The 24,826-nt window shown below is 40.0% G+C and overlaps 1 protein-coding gene and 1 long non-coding RNA gene across 2 annotated transcripts in view; one reads left to right on the top strand and one right to left on the bottom strand.

Moving 5' to 3' along the window:
- LOC127578511 (uncharacterized) overlaps window positions 1-15,933 on the bottom strand; it is a 35,526-nt gene extending 19,593 nt beyond the window's left edge. Inside the window, exon 1 of the long non-coding RNA XR_007957531.1 lies at window positions 15,735-15,933. This is a non-coding gene — a long non-coding RNA (uncharacterized LOC127578511). The remainder of the gene's footprint in view (window positions 1-15,734) is intronic.
- Window positions 15,934-16,070: 137 nt separating this feature from the next.
- Window positions 16,071-24,826, top strand: part of lemd3 (LEM domain containing 3) — a 42,241-nt gene continuing 33,485 nt past the window's right edge. Inside the window, exon 1 of the mRNA XM_052030645.1 lies at window positions 16,071-17,419. Within this exon, the coding sequence (XP_051886605.1) occupies window positions 16,183-17,419 (1,237 nt within the window). The 5' untranslated portion in view covers window positions 16,071-16,182. The remainder of the gene's footprint in view (window positions 17,420-24,826) is intronic.

The following is a 24,826-nucleotide window of genomic DNA, read 5'->3' as shown; positions in this document are numbered from 1 at the left end:
AAGATTTTCCATCAGGCCCATAAAAGTATGTGAGGGTCATGATGTGGCACAGAAAGTTATGGGGCTCACACAATACAAAATGTTGCTATATAGGCCCATAACACATTATCGCACATCACAATAGCCATTTAACACATTTCCCCTTGGGTTATTGTATTCCTAGGCCTTGATCCCATTTGCTTTACTAACTGCCTTGTTAACCTGTGGCATCACTTACTGACCATCCCTACATTCTCTGTTCTTGGACCCACTTCAAAACTTTGCTGTTGTTGTCTTGCCTCATTCTTCATTCCTCATATATTTTTGTGTTGGATTTCAATTGCTGTGTGTCTGCCCATTCCAGGAGCCTTTCTATTGTCATTTTTCCTCACTGCTTAGTACACTACCCAGTCTGATTTTCTACCCAAATTTCAAAAACTATCTTGTATCCCTAAGGCAATGTCATTTATGTACACCAAAAACAGCAGTGCTTCTTGTCTGTATCTTGAAGAAGATCATTGCATTCGTTTTTTTATACTAACTCTGCAATTAGGAGCAGGAATGGTCCTTCAAGCCTGTTCCACTATTCATCAAGTGTAGGACTGACCTTCTACCCCAGTCCATTTTCCTACACCTTATCACGTCCAGAAATCTATCAAGCTCTATTTTGAATTAGCTCAATAACCAAGCCTCCACAGCCCCCGGGATAAGAAATTCCAAAGATTCGCCATCCTCTGAAGAAATTTCTCCTCATCTCTGTCCTAAACCATTATTCTGAGTGACCCGTGGTTGAAGACTTCTTAAAGCAGGGGAAACATCCTCCCTGTAACCATCCTGTCAAGCCCTGTAGGAATCACCTCTTAGTCTCCTCCAATATAGATAAGAAGCCTAGCCGACACAATCACTCCTCATATAGCAAACTTGCCATCCCAGAAACCAGTCTGGTGAATCTTCCTTGCACTACTTCTAGGGCAAGTATATCCCTTTTAGGCAAGGGGACCAAAGCTGTACGCATTTCTTCAGATGTGGTCTCACTGAGGCCCAATATACTTGCTGTGTTCACTCCTGTACTCAAATTCCCTTGTATTAAAGTCAACATATAATATGCTTCCCTAATTGTTTGTTGTAGCTGCATATTGGCTTTCAGTGCTTTGCCTACAAGGACCACTAGGTCCCTTTGGACTTTAACATTGCCCAGTCTGACGTTATTTGCAAAAATATGTTTTATACACCAAAGTGGATGATCTCACATTTTTCCACATCATATTCCATCTCTTATTGTCTTGCCCATTCATTCAACTTATCAATGTATCCTTCAAGCCTCTTACCATTCTCTTCCCAGCTCACAATCCTGTCTAGTTTTTATCATCTGCAAACTTGGATATATTACATTTAGTTCCCTTAGCCAAATCATTGATCAAGATTGTGAAAAGCTGGAGCCCAACATCAATCCCTGCACCGCTCCACTAATCACAGCCTGCAACCTGAGAAAGGCCTGTTTATTTCCACTAACCAATTCTTAATACATGCCAATATATTACCCCAAATTCTATGTGCTCTAACCTTGTTGACCAACCTATTGTGTCCACTGAACTAAAGAGATACTAAATAAGAAGAGAAAATGCTGAAGATACTCAGTAGGTGAGGCATTCTCAGTGGAGGGAGAAACATAGTAAACATTCCAGTTTGTCATCTTTCCAATAAAAGTGAAGGTGATCCCAACATTACAGCCATATGGGTCATGGAAATTTGCCCTTACGGAAATCAGAAATTACTACACAAAAATTTGAGATATGGAGTAAATTTGCTCCTACGGAATTTATGTGGGAAAAAATAAACACAAGATGCAAAAACAACAAATTTTGTCAAGTTTTAGTTTTAGTCACTCAATACTGTGAGGCAATAAGATTTGCCTATGATATCACCACATCGATTAGGTTGGCCGTCACAGCCAAGTCCCTCGTGTGCCACACCCTCTGCAGTCTGAGGACATGTGAACAGATGTTTCAGAGTGCAATGCTGCTACACTCATTATCTGTAAGGCATTTTCTCTGATGCACTGTATTGTGGTGAGCCGCAGTAGTCATGGCCAGCTCCTTAAAGTAATCCCTCCGCCTTTACTCCGTATCCAATAAGTCATGGTGCTTTAAACCATTACCCCCTGAACTCCTCCTGCACCACCTTTCTCTCATGAACCCTGATCCTAGAATTTCATCCCTTTCCCTGATTTCCCCACTTCCTAAACCCTTTTCCAAATTCAGAAGCCTTGCATATCAGAGAAAATGCCTCGCAGATGAAGTGCACTCTAAGACATCTGTTCACATGAGTGACTTCAAATAAAAATTGACAAAATTTGTTGTTTCTTTTGCATGAGCCTTGTCAATCCCACAGTCTAATGTTGGCTTCAGCTGTTAAATAGCGGCAGTGGGTCAGTTTGTCAGTGCTGATAAAATAGTTCACTGTGAGAGAAAAACATCCCATAGGAACTGCTTATAAAATGAGATTCAATGGGAAAGGGAGGTTCTGGTGACAGAAAATCGTGATACAGACAGTTTTCTAGGAACACAACTGCTCTGTAATTCAGGGGTCACCTGTACAGGACCTCCCTGGGTTACGAATGCCCCTCTTATAAGCACCCTGTACATACGAACGAGCATTTTTGAAACCAGCGGGATGGATAGGGATGGATTTGCTGACTGCTGCAGTGCTACAGGCATCTTCTGCTGGGTGGGAACAGGACAATTACGTGTGCCTCCTCCACCCAAGCTGCAACAACTGGGGGCTAGGTCGTGGCGAGCAGAGCTGGGAGCACCGAGCAGACTCACTCACTCATTCACTGAGCCAGTAAGGCCGACTCTTCTCCTCCTGTGTCACAATAAATTCTCTTAAAATCACTAATCTGCGAGAGCCAGTTGTGACTTTCTCCATTTCACTGCCGCATTTCACCAGCCCTGAAAAACCTGGCTGACAGCTAAGTTTAGGTTCCCCACATCTTTGCAAAGTTCTGCCAGTTTATGAGCAGAAACTCGACTGAAGTGTCTTTTCTCTCCAAGAAGAGATGCAAGTACATTTCACTATTGCCAGCTGGTACTGTAAAAATAGCAGATGTGTATGCATAAATATTTTAATTATTATGCACATTCTAATATTTTAAATTTTAAATCCACTCCTTCCTGTTGTTGGAGGAATGGGGGATGGGGCGCCACTTATGTCAAGACAGGAGATTTAATTTGTCATTAGTCTAGGCAATGATGATGTATATTATGTTAGATGAGCCCATTTGTGGAATGCTGTGGTTCATTGTCTGCTTTGGATTGAGGCAATGCGAGCTGATTGACTCATCCATGATTTAGTAAGCCAGGACAGGGCTTATTCATTTTAAGGATATCAAGAGTTGGTTTTCTGAGACCCATACCTCTAGGGGAAGGAAAGGTAGCCAAATCTATTGAATTCACCTTCTGCTGAATCACTAAATGAGCAGAAAAATCACAGGCACAGTCCTGTAACTCATAGCCTAAGCAGACAGAACAGGATAAAATAGACATATGGGCAGTCAGCCAGCTCTTAAAACAGGAGACAGTTTGGTGCATGCATGGTTCTGGAGCTGTAAGATAAAATGAAAGAGGTCACATTTTGAATATAACATTAAGAAACAAACAAAGGTAATGTCAAAATTAAGCTAGCTGAACAATGAACGGGGCTAATATGTGGTTCATTATCTCTTCTCATTTTCCAAAGACAGAAGTGCAATTTAATTGATATAAACAGAATTTATTCATAACTGTTGATCCATATACTTATTCTTAATATTTATCATATCATTGCAAGCAAAATTCCCCCAATTGCTATTTGTATTTGGCAGCCCTGTGGAACGAGTCTATTACTTCTGTTTTGTCTTTGTTCTATTCTCTTGATCCTGCCTGAATCTTGCCCTCTTCCCCTTTCATGCTGCCTTTTATTTCTCTCCATTTATATACTTTGTACCACAGTGCAGCTCTCCCACTGCCTGCCCTCTGCTGTCATTATCCTTACTGTAACCCTTCATACTATTGCCCCGGCTTCTTACTCTCCTGTCTCCATATTTGCCATGAAACCCATTTTAACTAAGTCTACGGCGATCTTCTATCAGCCTTCCCCAAAGGACCCATCAAGGTATTGTCAGTTTGTGAGCAGAAACTCTAATTGTCCTTTTCTCCTTTATCGCCTAGTTTCCCACCAGAAAGACCCAATGGAGCTAATCCTTTTCATCCCACTCAACCCACTGCCTCCAGCTGGTCAGCAATAACTGCCCCTTCAAGGCCCTGTCCATCTACAATCTTATTGAGGATGGTTGCATTGACATCATGGCTTTGATGGAAATTGGCAAATAAGTGGCAAGGCCTCTCAACATAGACAGAACATCTTTAGCAAGACTTATGTCCCAAGCCCACACTATTGCCTCTGAAGTCCTTGGCTTTCTCATGTAAGATAACATTATCCATCTCTACCATCCACCACCTCTCTTGGTTACTGCATTGCTTTTACCTTGTAGTACGTTTTGCCCAATACTCCATCTTAGATGTTTATTCCAGCTAAACAATGGAAAGAACGACCAAGCTGACTTCAGTTTTCATCACAAACCCTTTACGTTTATCATTAATTCCATTTCATCCTAACACTCTTAGATCAAAGCAGGCTATTTTTAAACCTTGATGTCCTATTTAAATTTGAATTGAGCAACCAACTACTTACACTCCCATCACAAAGACAGTCTTCTTTCATCCCTATCACATTGCCATTCCCACCTCAGCCCATTTGCTACTGAAACCCAGGCTCATGACGTTATCTCCAGACTTCATTCTTCCAATTCCAGGCAACATTTCATTATTTACACTTTGTAAATAAGTCTGTTGGAAATTCTGCTCTCCAATTCTAAACCCACACTAACTTCACCCACTATCGCCCCTATGTTCGGTGGCTTTTGTAACTTCAGTTCCAATTGTAGGTTAAAATCCATCAGTTGTAATTTGAAGTTCTCATTCTTTATGTTCAAATTGCATCCTTACCCCTATCTTTTTAACCTTCTCCTGATGTAAAATCATCCAACTGCTTTGTTCTACCGCCTGTTTTTATTTTCTATCTCTCACTACCTTTTAATCTACCATGATCTCTTAGGCATAAAACTGTATTAGCACTAATCTTGGATTACTTTCCAAACATCTCCGGCTGCTTCTCTTTCCTTCTATCTCCCAATTGGCAATTTCCATCAACCTACAACATCAATGCATTTACCCAAAATAACGTTGTAGGTAGAGAGAGGCTGGATGATATGGCATGTACCTCACCCCTACTAATTGTTTGTTCTTTGGCTTGCTGTTAATTCTGAATACATTTAAATAAAGTGCCTTCGGAAGTCTCTCTGTTAATGGCAATATAAATGCATTTTTTTTTTAATTAGTGTTCAGTTGCTATCTATAAAATAAAACAGTTTGACAATTCAAATCCCAGGCCCTAACTCTGAGTAGTTGCTGTGAGTTTGTGTAAAAATGCATTCACAAAAAACAATAGCTTAGACATTCATCTCAATTTGGTAGCACTTAATGTGCTGTACAGAAACAGCAGTGTATTGTACTCTGCCTCCGAAATTCATGTTGAGGTCAATAAAGTTACAGGGGATTGGTACAAAGTATTGATACTACTATACAGTGTTTCCACCCAGAAATGAACTCCTAGACAACAATAACCAGTTCAGATCATGACGAAGCTTTAGTTACACTGAATTATATTCCATAATCAGAATGGATGAGCAAGAACACTCCCTTTTTTGAGAATTTCCAACACCAATTTATCAAAAGAGCTTGTATGGTTTGACTTTTTAAACTTATTCCTGTTTCAAATGCTCTTTCTTCCTGCAACAAATATGCCACCTAGTACATTAGCATCATTTCACCAAGATATCCCAAGTGGCTCCAGAGTTGCGGAAGCATATCAAACTAAGGATTAGGATGGAAACTCTTTGAGATCTGTTGACCTCGACTGGGCTCAGATTCCTGATACGTGTTTCCGGTGAGCAAAGCTATTTTCCAAGAATATGCATTTGTACATTATCCACTGGAGCAGTGGGGCCAGGGTTATGGTCATTGTTGATGTAGATCAGGACTTCCTGTTGCTGCTGCAGTTTTCCTTTGTGAAATCCTGGGATAAGACAGATGAATTGGAAGTGCCCTTGTCACTATCTGCTCTACAAACAAACTACCCACTTGCAACTAAAGTTACCATTTCAAAATTCCATAAAACTAAAATTTGTAAAGTGATCCCAAATCCTTTTACTTGCGTGTAATGACGGTCTAGATTGTGTTACTACTTTTCTGTGCTCTTGTCTGGAATACTTCCTTATGGTTCTCTAAAGTTCCAAACACTGAATGCCCTAGTGCAATTATTTCATTGCGTCCAATCTTGCAATGAAGATAAGTTATCTAAAGCTATTGTTTGTTAATAATAATGTTATACTGCAAAGATATTCATTGTTTTTACATTCCGAGTTTCGATTCATTTTTTTTTACATTATGCAAGAAATGCATTTAAATACAATTTGCAAACCAAGATTTATGGTTTTGTTTGCTTGTCCATTCCTTATCTCTTCCCATCATAATAAAAGACCAAAGAAAAAAGTGTAAGTGAAGTAGAATGCAGAAGATTCTGGAAGCAATAATACAAAACCACAATAATCCAAACATTTATGTGCAAGGTGAAAGAGTGATCACTGAATGTGATTGCCTTGTGCGCTTTGAGAAACATGTTCCAGCTCTTCCAAGTGTATGACACAGGTGGGCACAAAGAAAATAGTGCAGGCACATAACATATAGTGTTCAACCTATGCTTTGGTGCCACTTGCACAAACTGGATTTGCATGTCTGAAGTCCACAAGTAGTAGAGATCCATCACACTGAAGTAGGCATTAACCACAGGGCTGAGGCTTGTCTTGGCTTAGTTAAAGGGGTCTACATTGCTGAGGAGTCTGAGGTGTCAGAATAGAAAATATCAGAGCTGAAAGTTCTCAAACAGACCTCAGGTTTTTTTTGCTGTCTTAGAAAGGGGCCTGATGCAGTAGATTGGGAAAGAAGCAATTGCAAGACAGAACACTGACAGAGCAAAAGATAATATTCCAAACTGATCATTTTCTATGGAAGGGAAAAAGCAGAGAATTCAAACCTACAACATCATGGATGACAAATGAGATAAAAGTTAAAATAAAGCAGAAAGAGAAAGCTTATGACAAATGTCAGAAGATAGATTCAGTGAATAACCAAAAAGTACAAGAGGAAATTGAAAAAGTTAATAAAAGAACAGTTATGTGAAAAGATTAGAAGACAACATTAAACTAATCCCTGAAGCTTCTTTTCTAAACATCTAGTGTAAGTGGCCGGTGAAGGAAAAGATCAGGTCTGTTAAGGACCAAAAGGAAAATTTTCTTATGGAGGTGAAGGTAATGGCTATGGTATTATCTAAGTCATTTAAATTTGTTCTAAAAAGGAAAGCAGATATGTGAAGGTTATACATAAAGCTGGGAGAAAAGTTACAGGCAGAATGGTAATAGAAAGTTGTACAGAAATATTAACATTGCTGAAAATTGGTAATTTACCTAATCTAGATAGACATGTCCTAGACTGCCAAAAGCTGCTTATTTCTTCCATTACCACCCCTCTGCTTGGCAACATCATCCCTTTTGTCACTTAGTTTCACCGATATTCATTCATTCTTTCCTGTCCTCCACTTCTCTGCATTTTGGAACTTATTTACCTCTAAACTTTTCCCATTCCTATGAAAGTCCATTGATCTGATGCTCTAAGCTGTTTCTTACTCCATAGTTGCTGCCAATTATGCTGAGTATTTCCAGTATTTTCTGTTTTTCTAATTCTTTGACATTAATGTAATATTAGAATATCCTGGGTTTAATTTTCAATTTTTTGCTAATTTAACAAATCTCATGCTAATATTTTAATTGTAATGTTGTTATATGTCAATGTTCCTCTTGAACATACCTTAATAAATATTCATATTATTTGGCTATCAGATAACACGTGATGGGAGTGTTGGCTCAATGCCTTGTTGGGCTGTTTGTAACAGTGTTCGTACTGTAGATTTCATCAGCATGACCTGTTCAGAATTAACCAAACAGAAACTGCTGTTAGATCAAAGAGAAATCCTGGGTATAAACATCTCAGAGCTGTCCCATCCCTTACTTCATTATATGCCTCAATATGAAGCATGGTGGATTAATTTAAATTTTGTGCACTTATGCTCACATAATGCCTGCATTGACTATGTACTGAGGAGTAGGGCTGTTATTTCCTTGGATAAGTATTTCATTAGCCGGTTCCAGTCAGAACTGGATACTATCTAGCTAGCTTATCCATTTAATCCCTGTGAAATGATTCCAGATTGATGTATTTCAACTGGTTCTATATGTTGTTTTTGTTACTTCTATCCACAAGTAAACGTGAAAATGCTGGAAATATACATCAGATCAGGCTGCATCTATGGTTTAAGAGAAATAGAGTTAACATTTCTGATCGAAGACACTTCATCAGAACTAGGAAGGAGAGAAAGGAAGCTTGTTAAGCTACAGAGGGGAGGTGTCTTTGATAGGGTAAAACCCAGGTGACGTGGGGATAAGTTGTAAACAAGGTTATCTGGTCAACGGGTGAATGGGAGCAGTTATAGAGTGAGAGCACAGACAAAAGAATGTAAACTTCTGAAAAACTTTATTTATATAGCACAGTAACAGGCCCTTCCAGCCCAAACCACCCAATTACACCCATGTTAACCTACTAACCCGTACGTCTTTGGAATGTGGGAGGAAACTGGAGCACCCAGAGAAAATCCACGCAGTCACAGGGGGAATGTACAAACTCCTTATAGACAGTGGTGGGAATTGAACCGTGATCGCTGGCTCTGTAATAGCATTATGCTAACCGCTACACTACCAGGCCGCCCTGTAGGAGTTGGGAAATGCAGAGCAGAAGGACATGCCCAGCTGGTCAGGCTAGGCATATCATCCACTTCCAGAGAAAAAGAAGAAATAAAAAATGGAGGAGAAAGACAAACAAGCTGAGCCAATATCACAGATGGACGACTGATACAGTCCAAGAAATCAAGTTACCTGAAGTTATAGAATTCAATATTAACTCCTTCTGTATCAGATAGACTAAATATTTCATTTTAGATTTCCAGCATCTGCATTTGTATTTTGACTTTCATGATTCACAAATAAACCAGTTTAGACTGTGGTAAGAAGTCACTGGGATGACTAACAAATTCATCTTGGAAATAACTTGAGGTGGTGTGGAAATACCAAGCATTATCCACCAAAAAGGAAAGGGTTTGTTGACATTTTTGACAAATTTTGTTGATTTCCACGTTACCAGGTAAACAATTTAAATATTTTTCTTAAAAAGCATCAGATTTTAAAATTATGTGGAAGAATAAATCTATAAAAATATGAATCCATATTTTAAATGTATTGCTTTATTAACTAGGTATTATAGTTAATTTCTAATATAACACTTGCAAGAGCTATATATTACATGCACACACAACAGGATGAAATACGTAGTTACCCCGTGTGTTTTTACTGCTTAATTACACTTTGCAGGCACCCTCCTAAAGTGCATACTGTCAATTAATCAAGAATTCTTTTCAACAACATGTAAATACTCCTTAGTACCATCAGATTAGTCCAGGTAACCCACTTTTAAATGAAACAAGTATTGGCATGATTTAGACAGATGAGATAATGCAGTCCATAATTTATGAGCAAGCAGCAATTGGCTGTGCTGGAAGTGAAAATTTCTAGGATATTTTTGTTTCCTTTCAAGACTTAAGTTATAATTACAGAATTTGATTTAGTTTAGCAAATTTTTGATAGCCATACAAAAACAAAATAGTGTAATCAAAAACAAATCTATCCCAGATAAAATCTCCCAGACTATGTCTGACTCTGAATTGTTTATTCAGTCATATGGGAAAAAAATGATATGCAAAATGCAGTATTGTAGCAACTTAACTGCTGTACTTGTGGTACAGGAATAGTAAAAGGTGTAACAGTGAAGCCCACAATACCATTTTTATATAGCAACACTCCTTGGCTGTGGATTACTAGTCTGTGTCCATGATATTTAAAAGACAAAAGAAAATGTTTAAATGGAATTGGAAAATAGTTCATTTGGGCTAATCCACTGAAAAGTGTTCATTAACACATTACAATGCTAATTCAAGCAGGGCTATTTTTTAATATCAGTAACATAATCAGTAAAACTAATAAAAAGAAACAATCATTAGACTGAATGATTTTGAGAAGAAATAGATGTAACAATATATCAAATCATCAGTACTCTTAAAGTCAGAAAATGAGCCTGTCCAAATAACCTTAATGAGAAAACTATGAATCTTGAAACTTGGGAAGATAATTTGTGCAATAAAGGAAAGCATGTAATGAAAACCTCTAAGTATGTGGGTTATCTCAGTTTTGTGCCATTATCTAATCTTTCATCTGAACCTGAAATATGCTGTGTTGGATTCTTGCTTGTTCACTTCCATCACTTTAATTGCATTCTCAATATCAATAGTTAGCAACAATAATAGAAAAATCAGGGACAAGGTACTTTCAGTGCAATCAGAGCTGTTGTGGTACAGCAATAATCAGTGGCTTCAAAAGCACGCCTTATTCCAAAGAATCACGTGCAATGGATTACTTTCCTGCTCCTGCATCACTGGTGACACCATCCCCACTCTGTTTCTCTCATCCTCCCAACAAGTATCAGCTATTGGCTCCCTCTCATTTCACACGCAGTGCCTTGGCTAGATCATCCAAAAACAAAGTATTGATTTCTAAACATACATTGATGACACTCAGCTTTACTTCACCACTACCTTCCTTCAACTGCTTTTAAAGTGTTGTACCATTTATCTGACTGAACAAAGAGAAGGGACGTTTTGGGACAGTCAAAGCCATTGTCTATGATCCTCGTCCATTGTCTATGATCCATTGCCTTCACCTCCATCCCTGATACTTCTCTGAAACTAGATTGTTCATAAACTTGGTGTCAGTTCTGACTCTGAGTTTAACATTAGCACAGACATGTGCTCCATTGCTTAAAATGCCTAGTTCCACCTCTATAACATTGTCCAATTCTGCCTCTGACTCAACTCATCTGATGTTGAAACAATTGTTCAGGCTTTCATTACCTATAGACTTGATGATTCCAGTGCAGATTACAGATGCTTTCTATTCATCCTTTATAAAGAAATTAACAAGAGCTCCAGCTTCCTGTCATGGAGTCATAGTGAAAAACACGATGATGCTGGAAGAATTCAGCAGGATGCTGCCTGGCCTGCTGAGTTCCTCCAGCATCATTGTGTTTTTCATCTAGATTCCAGGATCTGCAGACCTTTGTTTCTCATAGAGTCATAGTGTTATACAACATGGAAAAAGGCCTTTTGGCCCAACTCATCCATGCTGACCAAATTGGTTCCCTGAGCTAGTCCCATTTGCCTGTGTTTGCCCCATTTCCCTCTAAACCTTTCCTATCCATGTACATGTCCAAATGTATTTTAAACATTGTAATTGTACCCACATCTACCACCTCCTTTGGCAGCTCATTTAACATACCCACTACTCTCTGTGTGAAAAAGATGCCCCTCATATCCCCTTTAAATCTTTCCCTCTCACCTTAAATCTATGCCCTCTAGTTTTAGACCTCCCTACCCTGGGAAAAAGACTGTGATCATTCACCTTATCTCTGCCCCTCATGATTTTATATACCTCTATAAGATCACCCCTCATCCTCCTACGCTCCAGGGAAAACAGTCCCAGCCTATCCTTCTAACTCAACCTTCCAGTCCCAGTAACATCCTTGGGAATCTTTCCTGCACCCTTTCCAGCTTAATGACATCCTTCCTATAGCTAGGCGACCAGAACTGCCCACAATATTCCAAGTGTAGTCTCATCAATGTCTTGCACAGTTATAACATGACATCCCAACTCTTGTATTCAGTGCCCCGACAGATGAAGGCAAGCATGTCAAACATTTTCTTCACCACCCTGTCTACCTGTGTCGCCACTTTCAGGGAACTATGAACTTCTACCCCTAGGTCTCTCTGTTGTACAACACTCTTGGAGGGCCCTACCATTTACTGTACATTATTGTCATTTAGGTTCTTCATCCCTCTCCTGCTCTGACCTGTCTTCTGCCTCTTACTCTGTTCCAGTGAAGCTCAGCATGTTTCAGAAACAACATCTCATCGTTCACTGAGGAATTTTCTGGCCTTTTAGAATCAATGTCAAATTTACCAATTTCAGATAATCAGCCATTCTAGCATTGTATATCACATTTCCAGCATTCACAATAATTTTTTCTCTTTTTCTGGCATTTGAGATCTCGCAAATCTCATGTATTTATATCTCCTCCAGCATAAAGTTTATTCTCTAGGCTTTATGATTCTCTTTCAACTGGCTCCGTCACTTTTAATCCACCCTAACTTTTCTTCACTCCAAACTTTCTCCTTTTTCTGCCAATTAAAGCTTGCATTAGCTCTAAATTTTCCCATTTTTGCTGAAATCCACGATATGAAATGTTAACTTCATTTCTCTTTCTGTAGATGCTTACTGACCTGCTGAGCATTTCAGCATTTTCTGTTCAATCTGCAGAAAAACATTGGGGCATTATATGAACTGTGCTTAAATATCATTAAATTATGTGAACATTGGAACTTGGATAAAAATTGTTTGGTGAATAAAAGATGAAAAAATTATCTGATGAAGCTTCTGGAATAACATCAACCAGTTTTGATATTTTGCTTTGCATTTATCTGTGTCATTCCTGCGTGTTACATCTGAAGGAATATTTGAATGTTTAATTTGTTTAAAAGTAACTGGAGAAAACCTTAAAAATAGCGTACTTTTAATAAGGCAAAACATAATGAGAGATGTACAAGTTAACATTTCGTTTTATCTGTGATTATGCTTCCAAACATCACTAAGTTACTTATAAAAGTCACAAAAACACTTGCATTTGTGGTGTGTTCCAAGTCGGCAAGAAGTTTCTTCTTAAGTGAAACCCATGAAATAATAGAATCAATTTGTGCTCAGTAACTTTCCACAAACTGCAGTGTGATAATTACTTTGTTCTAGTGGTGTTGATTGAGGGATAACTATTAGCCAGTAAGCCTTGAAATACTCCCTTGTTCTTTGAAATAATGTGTTGTTTTTTTTTCCACATTCACCTAAGAGGATAGACAAGGCCTCCATTAATCATCTCCTCTGAAAGACCACACTTCTGTCAGTTCTGAACTCTCTCAATTGGTGTATCAGACTAGATGTTAGTGCTCAAATTTCCAGACTGGGATTTGAACCCACAACTTTCTGGCTCAGAAGCAACAGTGCAACCAACTGAACCACAACCGACACTTTAGTCATGAATACCCTCCAGGATGTCTCATTCTGCATGGATGCAAGCCAAATTTGTCTTTAAGCTTGAACTTAAAGTTCAGCTATAATGTGCTAATTTTGTTCAACAGAGATGCAAAGCTGTCTATTTATATATTAGTGTGACCATCATTCCCTATTTTCTTGGGCCAATTCTGAATTATACATTGTGTCTCAGGCAGAAATTGACCCAGGAAGAGTACCCAGTTCACCAAATTTGGCATTCTGTTGACTATTAGGAGACTCTCTGCAGGGCAGTATTTCAGTCATTCCAAGTTGCTAAAAATCTGATCTGCTTTGGTTGGTATTAAATTTCCCACTAAGTCCATCATCTGGAGACCCTTTCTGGAAAACAGGGCATGTTGTCACCCTAGTAAGGTGATCCGGAGTTTTGGGAAATGGTTTGCAATTGTGGGTGACTTTGTATATTAAATTTTCTAAAGTGTTCTTTGACTGATTTAATTAATTTTAATTATGTTATATTTAGTCAAATTCTTTCTTATAGCTTCAGTCAATCTGCTTCCACTGGTACTTATAATTGAGTGGTTTCAGACAGTGACATTCCTAACATTTGCTTTCTCTCATTATACTGTATTGGTATTCAAAATGCCATTTAAAGTACAATGTATAAAGTAAAAAAATGTGACTTTAAATTCACAAAGTTCATCTACAATTGTTGAACTGTTAGCATACAAGTTCCCTACTAAAATATAAACCACGACTGCAAAGCCCCAAAAATCATAACGCAATGGAATGAAGAACAGATGGAAAGACAATTGAAAAGAATCAAGGCAATATACAGACATCTGGTAGGACTTCTCAAAAAGCACATCCAAAGGAAGCAGGCATCCCATACTACTTGTCCCAGTACAATACTCCATGACAGTGATGCTTGCAATTCTGGACAGTGTCAGTGCTCAAATAAATGGTGTCTGAATCCACTTCAATTTTCTGACCTCACATCCATGACAACTACATGTACATTTGCAGCATGTACACGTTTTATAATGAAAATAGATAATGCTGAAAACAACAGGGCAGGCAGCATCTGTGGAGTGAGAAATGCGTCAGGTCAATGACATTTCAGTTTTACATATTGCAACGTTTTGATCTTTTACTATTTGTTTCATTTGCTACAACATGGAACTTTTATTTCCCTTCCTAACTGCTTTGCACTCAGTATTCCTGGGTTCAGTTTAGAAAATATGGTTACTCAAGATAGCAGTTGAAGGATGTGTGGCATCAGTTAGGTGTTAAAAAAATTTAATGACCATCACCAAATCCCCACAATCCTGCCGTATACACAATGTGGCTACAAGAGCAGGTCAGAAGCTAGGAATCCTGTGACAAGCAACTTACCTCCTAACTTCCTGAAGCCTGTAGTCCACCATCTTCAAGGCTTAAGTCAGGAGTGTGATGAAATATTTTCCACTTGCCTGCATGAGTTCAGCTTCAACAACATTCAAGAAGCTCAACCTCGTATAGGACAACAACAGCACAATTGATAGGCAGCCCATCCACAACCAGTCATGCACTCTACCACCAATGTACAATCGTAGCCGTTTGTACCATCTACAGGATGCACTAGAGCAACTCACCAAGACCCCTTGGAAAGTACCTTCCAAACCCACGACCTCTATCAGTTAGAAGGACAAGGGCAGCAAAAGCATGGGAACACCACCACCTGGAAGTTGCCTTTCATGCCACACACTATCCTGATTTGGAGATATATCGCCATTCCATCACCTTCCAAATCCTGTTACTCCCTCCCTTACAGCATTGTGGGAGTAAGCCACACCCCAAAGAAGGCACCTTCTCAAGGACAATTAGGAATGGGCAATTAAATGCTGGCTCAACCTACAAAGCCCACATCCTTTGAATGAATAATAAAAGAATAAAACCAACCGTTAGTTATAATGAGAAGCAAACCGGGAGAAGGGGTCTGGAAGGCAATAAGCACAATGGCGTTGAATATTTTCTCCAGGTGCTCCGGTTTCCTCCCACATTCCAAAGTCGTACAGGTTAGGAAGCTGTGGGCATGCTATATTGGTACCAGAAGCGTGGTGACACTTGCGGGCTGCCCCCAGAACACTCTATGCAAAAGGTGCATTTCACTGTTTCGATGTACATGTGACTAATAAAGATCTTATTTTATATGCATGATGCTCAAGACATACAAACTGGATTAAGCAGAGGGTGGGGTGTCATACATGTCCATACCACAGAGAAAGTGGCCACTTGGCTCATCGAGGTTCTCAAAGCAATCATCATTTCCATTTCCCTCACCCACCTCCTTCTTTTCTTGACACTGCCCCTTTAAGGAGTTCGTCGGCCAGGACGTGCGGCGCTCCGGACTTGTCCGAGTGGGTAGGTTGGGTAGGGTGGGTGGTGTGGTGTGGTGTGGTTGGGGGGGGGGGGGGTGTGGTGTGATGAGGGGTGGGTTGGTGATACTGCCCCTTTAAGGAGTTCGTCGGCCAGGACGTGCGGCGCTCCGGACTTGTCCGAGTAGGTAGGTTGGGGGGTTGGGTGGTGTGGTTGGGGGGCGGGTTAGGTGGGGGGGGGTGATGTGGGGGTGGGTTGGTGACACTGCCCCTTTAAGGAGTCCGTCGGCCAGGACGTGCGGCGCTCCGGACTCGCCCGGGTGTGTGGTGGGGGTGGGGCGGGGCGCCGGCGGGCGGCCGACTGACTGACTGACTGGGTGACGTCAGTTCCGGCAGTCTCACGCCTCGCGCGGTAAGATGGCGGCGCAGTTAACGGACGCGGAGCTGTGCTCGGAACTGAGAAAATTCGGCGTGGTGCCGGGCCCGGTCACCGAGAACACCCGCCCCGTCTACCTGAAGAAGCTCAAGAAGCTGCGGGAGGAGCGTGGCGCACGGCCCAAGACCAGGAACGGCGGCGGCGGGGCAGGCCCGGGTCCGGGCCTCGGCGCCAGCGTCACTCCTCCGCCCGTGTCTCCGAGCAAGCTGCTGGGTTTCAGCTCGGACGAGTCGGACGCCGAAGCTAACGGGCGGAGCGAGGCAGGCCGGCGGGCGGGCCGAACGGATAGAGCTTCTGGCGACTACCCCCGTCCGCGGCCTAGTAACAGCAAAGGGAGGAGTACCCCTCAGAGAATGGGGAACAGCAACAATAACGGCGGCGCCGGGGCCTCGGCCGGCAGAAGCAACTCCACCCCCTGGTGGAGGCCGAGTCCGAGCCGAGGCTCCCAGCAGGGGCCAGGGGAAGAGGAACAGCCACCGGGAACCGAGCTACATGCCAGCAACAACAGTAGTGGCAGCGCCAGCAGAGTATCCTACATTCGGGACGGCAATTACTCCGACTCCGAGGATGAACGAGAGGACCGAGGCCGGAGGGCGAACTCCAGACGGAGCCAGTCTAAGAAGTTGCTGGCCATGTCAGGCACGGTTAATAGCAGTGATTCGCCGGGGACGGCGGAGGAGAGCGGCGCAGGCAGGAGAGGCGGCGCCAGGCGGATCCACGACGTCGCCGGCGGTCCTTGCTGTCTAGACACAAGAAACCAGCTGGAGGTGGAGGATCAGAGGGAGAAAGACGCCACAGAAGAGCCCACCATGTTATTGCGGTTCCGTAATTCCAAGAAGATTAGCCCTGGAATACTGGCAGCAGAGAGGGAGAGTCTTTATAACAGCACCAGAAACAACAATCACATCGGTCCGATTGGTCCAGCCATCCACAACACCAGTAGAAGCGGTTCCTCGTCCTCCCTTCTAATCGATGCCAATCACTCAAACCACACAGGCATTAACCAAACTTACAGTGCTTATAACCGTAAAAACCCTAGAGAACCCGAGGAGGAACTGTTACAGCAGTTTAAACGGGAGGGCGGTTCGGCGAACGGTGGATTCAGCGCACACTACCTATCCATGTTTCTTTTGACTGCTGCTTGTCTGTTTTTCCTTGTATTGGGACTTGCATATATAAGAATGAGGGGTTCAGGAGGACCAGAGGAAGGAGTTAATGGTAAGTTTTGCAGCAAGCGGATTAATTTTCCCATTGTTAATTGTGCCAGACATCACCTGACCATGCTGAACCAGTTTGAGTCGTTTCATGGTGATGGTAACCATAATTTATAGCAATGTCTCGATCAGCATATATACGAAGGAATAACTGGATTAAAATATACAGACTGCTGCACCGTCTATTACTGTGTGTAATATTTCAAGAATTACAAAGCATGCAATATGGGCTGAAATTGCCATAACACTGTAATTCCTTTTGTGCTATTTGAACCATGAGTGAGTTCCAGTGACATTCCCCATTTTATCTATATTCTTTTGTCTAATTTCAAATGAGCTTCATGCATCTCAAGGACAAATGATCTCCAACTTTCTATTAACACATGTACTAAAATTGCAGCTAATTGTCCAGTTCATATTAAAATCATGGGGAGAAACTGCTTGGATAGTATGTGAGAACATTAGGGAAATTTGTGGGAGATGCAAGTGCAGATTCTTTGATAATACATCGAGTTTGTTTCAGCCATTTCAAAAGACAGTTCTTTTAGCCTCCATACTAAAGTCATATTAGTTTTGATATTACCTACACTCAACATAGTAGCTTTTTTAAAAAGACAGTTTGCTATGAAACTTTTAATGACCAGGTAGAGAGGAAATTTCAAACTTAACCCCATTTTGACAAATATGCTTTGGGAAAAGAACAAGTTTTATCTGTATGTTGAATATTGTAGCAGATTACTGCTTGGCATTTCTTTGGTTGTTTTCCATCAGCATATTATAAATTTTATCTACTTCATAATCAATTTGTGCTAGTTATGATGTTGATGGAGTTGTGGGCTGTGGGGCTAGACAGATCTGAAATTTCTCAGATCAATTGTCACCATCTCTGAATGTCTGCAGCATTTTGCACTAATTCTACTTGTTTCATAAACATATCTAATAACAATGCTATCAGAAGATGTTATGGATCAGTGTTTGGTAGAGGAAGGCATATTATTGCTGACTGTCAGTCTATGCTAGCACCATTCTTGATAAAATTTTGCTTACAAACTCATTGAATGTGTAAACTGATAACAGTAAGTCAGAGATCTAAGTGAACAAGGCAACCAGTGTGTTATCTTGTTAGCCAATGAAACTTGAGGGGCTGAGGGGTGAATTTACTAACAATTAGGGAAAGGGATTGGATGGAGGGAGTGCAAAAATGGGGTAAAGTGAGTGGTATGCATTTTTAAATCTGAGTACAAAACGTGAATTAATGAGAATGCACACTTGCAGTAGTTAACCTTTGTGTCAAAGAGTTCGATTGGCAGTCAGCAACACTTATTAAAAGGGCTTGTGCATGTTTTTCTGTGGTTGCCTTAATGGGCAAATAGAAAAGATTCTTTACGTAATAAATAGGGAGGCTAAAGACAAGATTCTTATTTTGCAAAGCTTAATAAAGACCCAGAAAATATTTGGATATTAACATTTAACCATGCATCCACTCCTTGATTGAAATTTCTGTGCCACAGATGTACATTTTAGGTCCACTATCACCTAGGTTTAAAAATGCTGTGATCTTCCTCCTCTTCCATTTTCCAATTGTGGTCTTCTCAAACTTCCAAGAATTCTTAAGTATATCTATTGGTGCATTCCCCAGCATTATTGACAGCAAAGATTTCAGCTATTCAGTTCAAATTCCCTCTCCAAAGAAATTCTTCTCTTATTTCTCTCATCCTTTAAAGTCTCTCTTGGCTAAACCATTCTTAATATCATCTTTGGCTTGCTGCCAATTTGTTTTATTATACTTCAGTAGAACACCTTTGAGTGCCACCATGCAACAAAGAAGTAGAAATGTAAGTTGCCCTTGTTGACCACGTGTTGTTGTAATCTTTTCATGTTCAAACTATTACATGAACAAGATGGTCTTTGCAGTCTTCTGTATCCTGGTTCCCTAAGTGTGTATATTATAATGCTGACTGATGAATGTAGATGTCCCTAAGTGGCATGATGGCAAGGTAATCCTTGTTTCCTGCAATTGATGTAATTATTTGGGTGACATTCAATTAATTTTTTCTATCCTTGTTATTTTTCTATGACTCCCAAGTTCTTTCATGAATCCCAAGTTCCTCCTATAATCAATTTGTTTATTCCGTTTCGGGGGGTGGGGAAATTGGAGAATGTGATTTGGTATTTTAGTCCTGTCCCTGTCATGAGTATAGTCTGGTATAAGGAATTGGTAATGGTTTTATGTTGCTCAATTCATTTGTAATGAGATGTTAAACTGATGCCCTATTGTATTCTGTTCTGTGGATGTTACAAATTCTAATAGCATTATTAGACAATGTGTGGAGTTTTTCCTCAATGTCCTAGCAAATATAATCTCCACAAGTAGATTATCTTGTCATACTTTTGGCCTCAAAAGATCATGTTCTGGTTGATTTATTAAAGCTAAGATTACGTTTTGGAAATATTCTTTAGGAGTATATGTGTACGTAGTTATCCTCTATGAAGAGGTTTAGTGCAATATCATTTTGAATGGATTGACTACTTGGAAAGGTAACAATTTAGATTACATTATTGCAGGTGCTATCAACAGTCTGCAACTTTGTCAATCATGCTTGTATTCCATGAATTATACAATGCCATTGGTTTATTCCCCTGAACTGAATGGGCCATCAGTGTGCAGGTTGGAGTTGATTACTTTGCTGTTAGGTGTGGAGAGATAGCCAAGTAGAGATGGCTGATTTCCTTCTGAAGGCCATCAGAAAACTAGATGTCTTAACAACAATCTTTTTATGCTTATCATTTCTGATACTAGCTTCTTATTGCATTTAACTTAGTTACATGATTTCAGATTTCTTTCCTGCTGTGTTGGGATGTGAACCTTTGTCTCTTGGTCTGTTTGCTGGTTCGGTAATCTGAGCACTATACCAAATTACACTAAAATGTCAGTAAGCAAGAAGTAGAAAGCAAAGCTTATGTAATCCTTCCATTTGAATATCCAGTTTCTCGTACTAAAATTCAGCATAATGTTGCAATAGCAGCCACTCTTGCTGCCTGTCCCTGCCCACCCTCAATTTGTTACTATGTATCCCAGTACCATCTGTTATTCTAGGATCCAAATCCAGCCACAGTTTATGATTAAATATGGGATATATTTGACAAGCATAGTCTGGATAATGATGGTGACGTGACTATCCCATCAGATTGCCTCTCACTGACGAGCCTAAGTAAGAAGCACTTCATTTATTCAGTGTATAAATGTGTATGTTTCTAGATGTATAATATTTTATCATTCAAGGCTAAGCACATTCTTTGTGTCAGAAGTAGTCAGAACTATAGATAGTTCAAGTTAACAATTGGCATGATTGTGATATTGATGGTCCCTGGCATCTGGAATTTAATTCTTTGACATACAATTCAGCATTTGACTGGTATTCCAGTACTAAATACTTGCGTTTCTGTGAAATGTTGGTAGCCTTATTTAGGTGAACTGTAAAATCGTGAGTATAGTTAACTATTTTATCCTTCCAAACTTCATTGTGCTTTGACAACATTTTCGGTTGAATTGTAGAAGTTCTCGTTCTAGATTGAGCAATTAGGTGAATTGCTTAAATACATTCACAGAATGTTAAAATATATACAGCAGGAGTTCCAAAGATTTAGGCAGGGAGGGCCAACTTCAGGCTGGCTGGAATTGTCGCTTATTCTTCCATGTGCGTTGACTGCTAGTGGATGAATGCCCATGAAAAATTCTACCACAAGTGGAAGGCCTGTGAGAATGCTGAAGCAAGCTTTAACAAGTGGGTTGAGGCCTGCTTAGGCTTTGGTTGAAAAGTTCCAAACTGCCCGTCCTATTGCAGCTAAGTCCAAGCCACCTATGATCTTTCAGGTAATTGCTTCCTTTGACTTCTTGCTATATTGGCTTTCCATTTCCATCACCACCAGTGTATTCTGCAGTAAATCCACATTTCCCTCTTTCCTGCCACCTCTCTCTCTCAAATGCAACTATGACCATGATTTTTAAGGTGCTATCCATTGGATAAATTTAAGACAACCGTATCTTTGTCACTTGTATCTTTTCAAATAAAACACTTGCTGTATTTTCTCAACATAACCTGAAGTTGTAAGACTGGCTACCCACACACTGCAGAAAAACAAAAGTTCTCTCAATATCCTGGTCCAACATTCATTCCTCAACAAGTGGCAATTTATTTTGTTATTTATAGAACTTTAGCAACTCTAGTTGTTTACAAAGTGGCATTGACAGCTTTTTAGTGACAATTACTTTTGAAGTACTTTGGCATGTTGAGGTTAGAAAAGGTGGTTCATAAAGGTAAAGTATTTATTAGATTTTCGATTTGTAGAACTGAAAATGCTTCACTTCTGAGGGGTGGATTGCATGGATAAAATGTTTAAAAAGTCTTGTGCCATCTTGGGTTCAAATTCATGAACAGTTTTCAGGTAAAATTCTACTTTGAGTTCATCCTGTAAATGCCCGAGACATTTTGTTGAGCTTCACTCCATGTCAGAGTGGCTGATGCATCTAGTTTTAAAAGCTATCACTCGGTCATCAGTGATGTAATTCCTTGCTTTCTTTTTGTAAATATATTAAAGTAATATAGTTTTGATATTACTTGTGCTTATTGAATTGAACTGCAGTCAATTCCCTATATAGAAAGCATGATACAATATCTTACAGCAATTAAGAGTACTATATTCATTCTTGCTAGTAAAGCAAGTTGACTAACTTCTTGGGTTGATGGTTTCTGTGCCAGCTTAATTCTTTTTATAAATGATTGGCTTTTCTAATTGAAAATTTCTGTCTTACGGTGAAAATGATGAAATACATTTTAACTGTGATAAATTCTCCTGTATTGTTTTACTGTTGCATCTTTAGGTGGAGGGGGCTTCATAACATTATAAGTCTCCTTTTCAGTTTGCACATACCCAATACAGGTGTGGCCTCTTATCGGAGTTCTTCCTTCCCTGTCGCCAATAAGTCTAGACAAAGGATCCCTTCAAAACCACCCAGAAAAATTGCTCACTCTTCAGTTTCATACCTATTTCCTTTTTCCTCTGAGAAGCTGTTGCCACAGTGACCAGATTATAAAGCATTGAAGTTTTAACTGTACAAGGTAATTTTCACTGATATAATAGAAAATAACTTTTGTTCTATGATTATCACTTAAGGTTTATTGAGCTGAATCCTGCCCACTGTCCAAACTTTCTGCCTGGCTGCACTAACTTTTTAGGGCAGCTGAATTGACCCTACTTGTCCAAAACTCATCCTGCATAGTGGAGCTGGCTGTGAACAATGACTTGGTTTCAGGTGGTGTATGCAGAAACCCTGCCCTGGTGCCCTTTTGGTAGTTTGCTCCTGTCAAAGAGCTTCGGTACTGTTTTCAAATCTCAGATACTTATTATGACACAGGAGGTCATTCTGCACACCAGATCCATGCCGGTTCCCAGCAGAGCGCATTAACATCAATCCCATTTACACTATCTTCGTTTCCAAGTACCTCTGCAACTTCTTTTGTATACCTAACACTCTTTAGATTCTTTTTGTCACTTTTTTTAAAATAATAGTTATTTAAGTGAAGATGCCTAGAAATTAAAAACATTAAGATAAAGTAAGATGGAAAGCACTGTTTTTTCCTCAGAGTTGGCAAAACTAATTCTCTATTCTGCCCTCCCCAGGGCAGTGACATTCTTCCTAAAGTGTGGTCCATGGGACTTCTGCTTCCTTATTCCTACTAAATTTTCCAGCTCCACTGTTAGCTAATAGTAACAGTATCCAAGCAGACGTTATCAAAATTACACAGAGCATTCTCAAGTAGAAAATAGAACATAGATCGGTACAGCATGTGAACAGGCCCTTCGGCCCATGAAGCCTATGCCAACCATGATGCCAATCCAAACCAGTCCCATCTACCTGCACTTCTAGCAAAGTATGTAACCGTGACCAAAAGTGATTTGCCTGTCAAAGTCTGTCTGCAGCCTTAATTTATCAAACCCACTCTTGCAGCGTTTGTCCAGTTAGACTGGACTTGTCTGGTTCCATTCTCATGCATCAAGTTGTAGCTAGAGAATTGCCTGCAGTGGATTCTCTTCCTGCTCCTATACTAATGCAATCCCCAAGGATCTTTACTGGGCTCTGAATGCAAAAAAAAAACCTCCAGAAATTGGAAAGCTGATATTAAAAAGAAATTGTGGAACTAGAAAGAAGTCAGGTGGCACCCATGGAGAGAGAAACAATGATGTTTCATTAGACTTAGGAAAAGCTAGAAATCAAACACATCTTAAATTTGTAGAGAAGTGAGAGAACAAATGAAATGTCTGTGACAGGGTAGAGATCAAGAGAGAATGAATGATACAAATCATGGTGGTGCCGGCCTGGGGAAGTTGGTGAAGGTCTATTAGTCATAACTGTCTGGAGAAGGTATAAATAGAAGGAAATGAATGGGAACAGAAAAACAATTGTGAAACTGAGAGATACAGAACACTATATTTGCTGGAAATCTGAATTAAAGAAGTAATCTCTTATTTCTCATTGATGTGTTACTTTGTTAATATAATCTGAACATGCAATATCGGTTTCCATTTGTAATCTAACAAGTTCTTCTCCACCTCATCACCACCTCTCTTGACCTATTCACTATCTTTAAATCTGACACCCTGTAATGATGGAGCAGAAACTTCCTCTGACTGAAGCCATTGTCTTTGATCCTCATACCAAACTCTATTTTTAGCCTTTGGATTTCTCCTCCACTATAACTGTTTTGAGATGGAAACAGCTGATACATCATGTGAGTTTCAAATTTGAATCCAAATTGAGCTTTGGATTAAATATCTGCCTCCTGGCTAAGACAATTTTATCTTTATAACCTTGCAAAACACTCTCTGCTTTTTCATCCTTATCCATCCCTTTATGACCTGTACACTTTCAAACCTCCTTTGTTCTACCCTCTGAACTTGAGACCATAAAATTTTTGCTGTGGCATCGCGATTCACTCCGTCCCTTTCATCTACCTGTTAGCCCAATAAAGCAATGCCTTGATTTTAAAACACTCACCTTGGTCTTTAAATCCCTTCTTAGCTTCTCTTCCTCCCCCAGATGGGATCTGCACAAAAGTAGAAGATCAAAGTATTGAACGAGGCAGATCTGAAGCTTGTCCTTCCATTCAGTAAGAAAATAGCTAATCTGGATCTTAACTCCATCCAATATGAAAACTAATTCTCATTCTACTCAGAATCTTGTGTGCTTCATTAACATTACCTACATGCCCACAGATGCATGAAGGCAGCAGAACACGTAGATAAGATGGTTCAAGGGAATAAAGAAAATATCCACTTTATTGGCTTGACATAGAATGGTAAACTACAGAATACCTATTTGAAGTGCACAAAATATTAATTAGGCCATAGT

The sequence above is a fragment of the Pristis pectinata genome, chromosome 15, assembly GCF_009764475.1.
Source record: "Pristis pectinata isolate sPriPec2 chromosome 15, sPriPec2.1.pri, whole genome shotgun sequence".
Classification (NCBI taxonomy): domain Eukaryota; kingdom Metazoa; phylum Chordata; class Chondrichthyes; order Rhinopristiformes; family Pristidae; genus Pristis; species Pristis pectinata.
The sequence above is the reverse complement of the archived record's forward strand: the minus strand, read 5'-3'. Positions and strand labels throughout refer to the sequence as shown.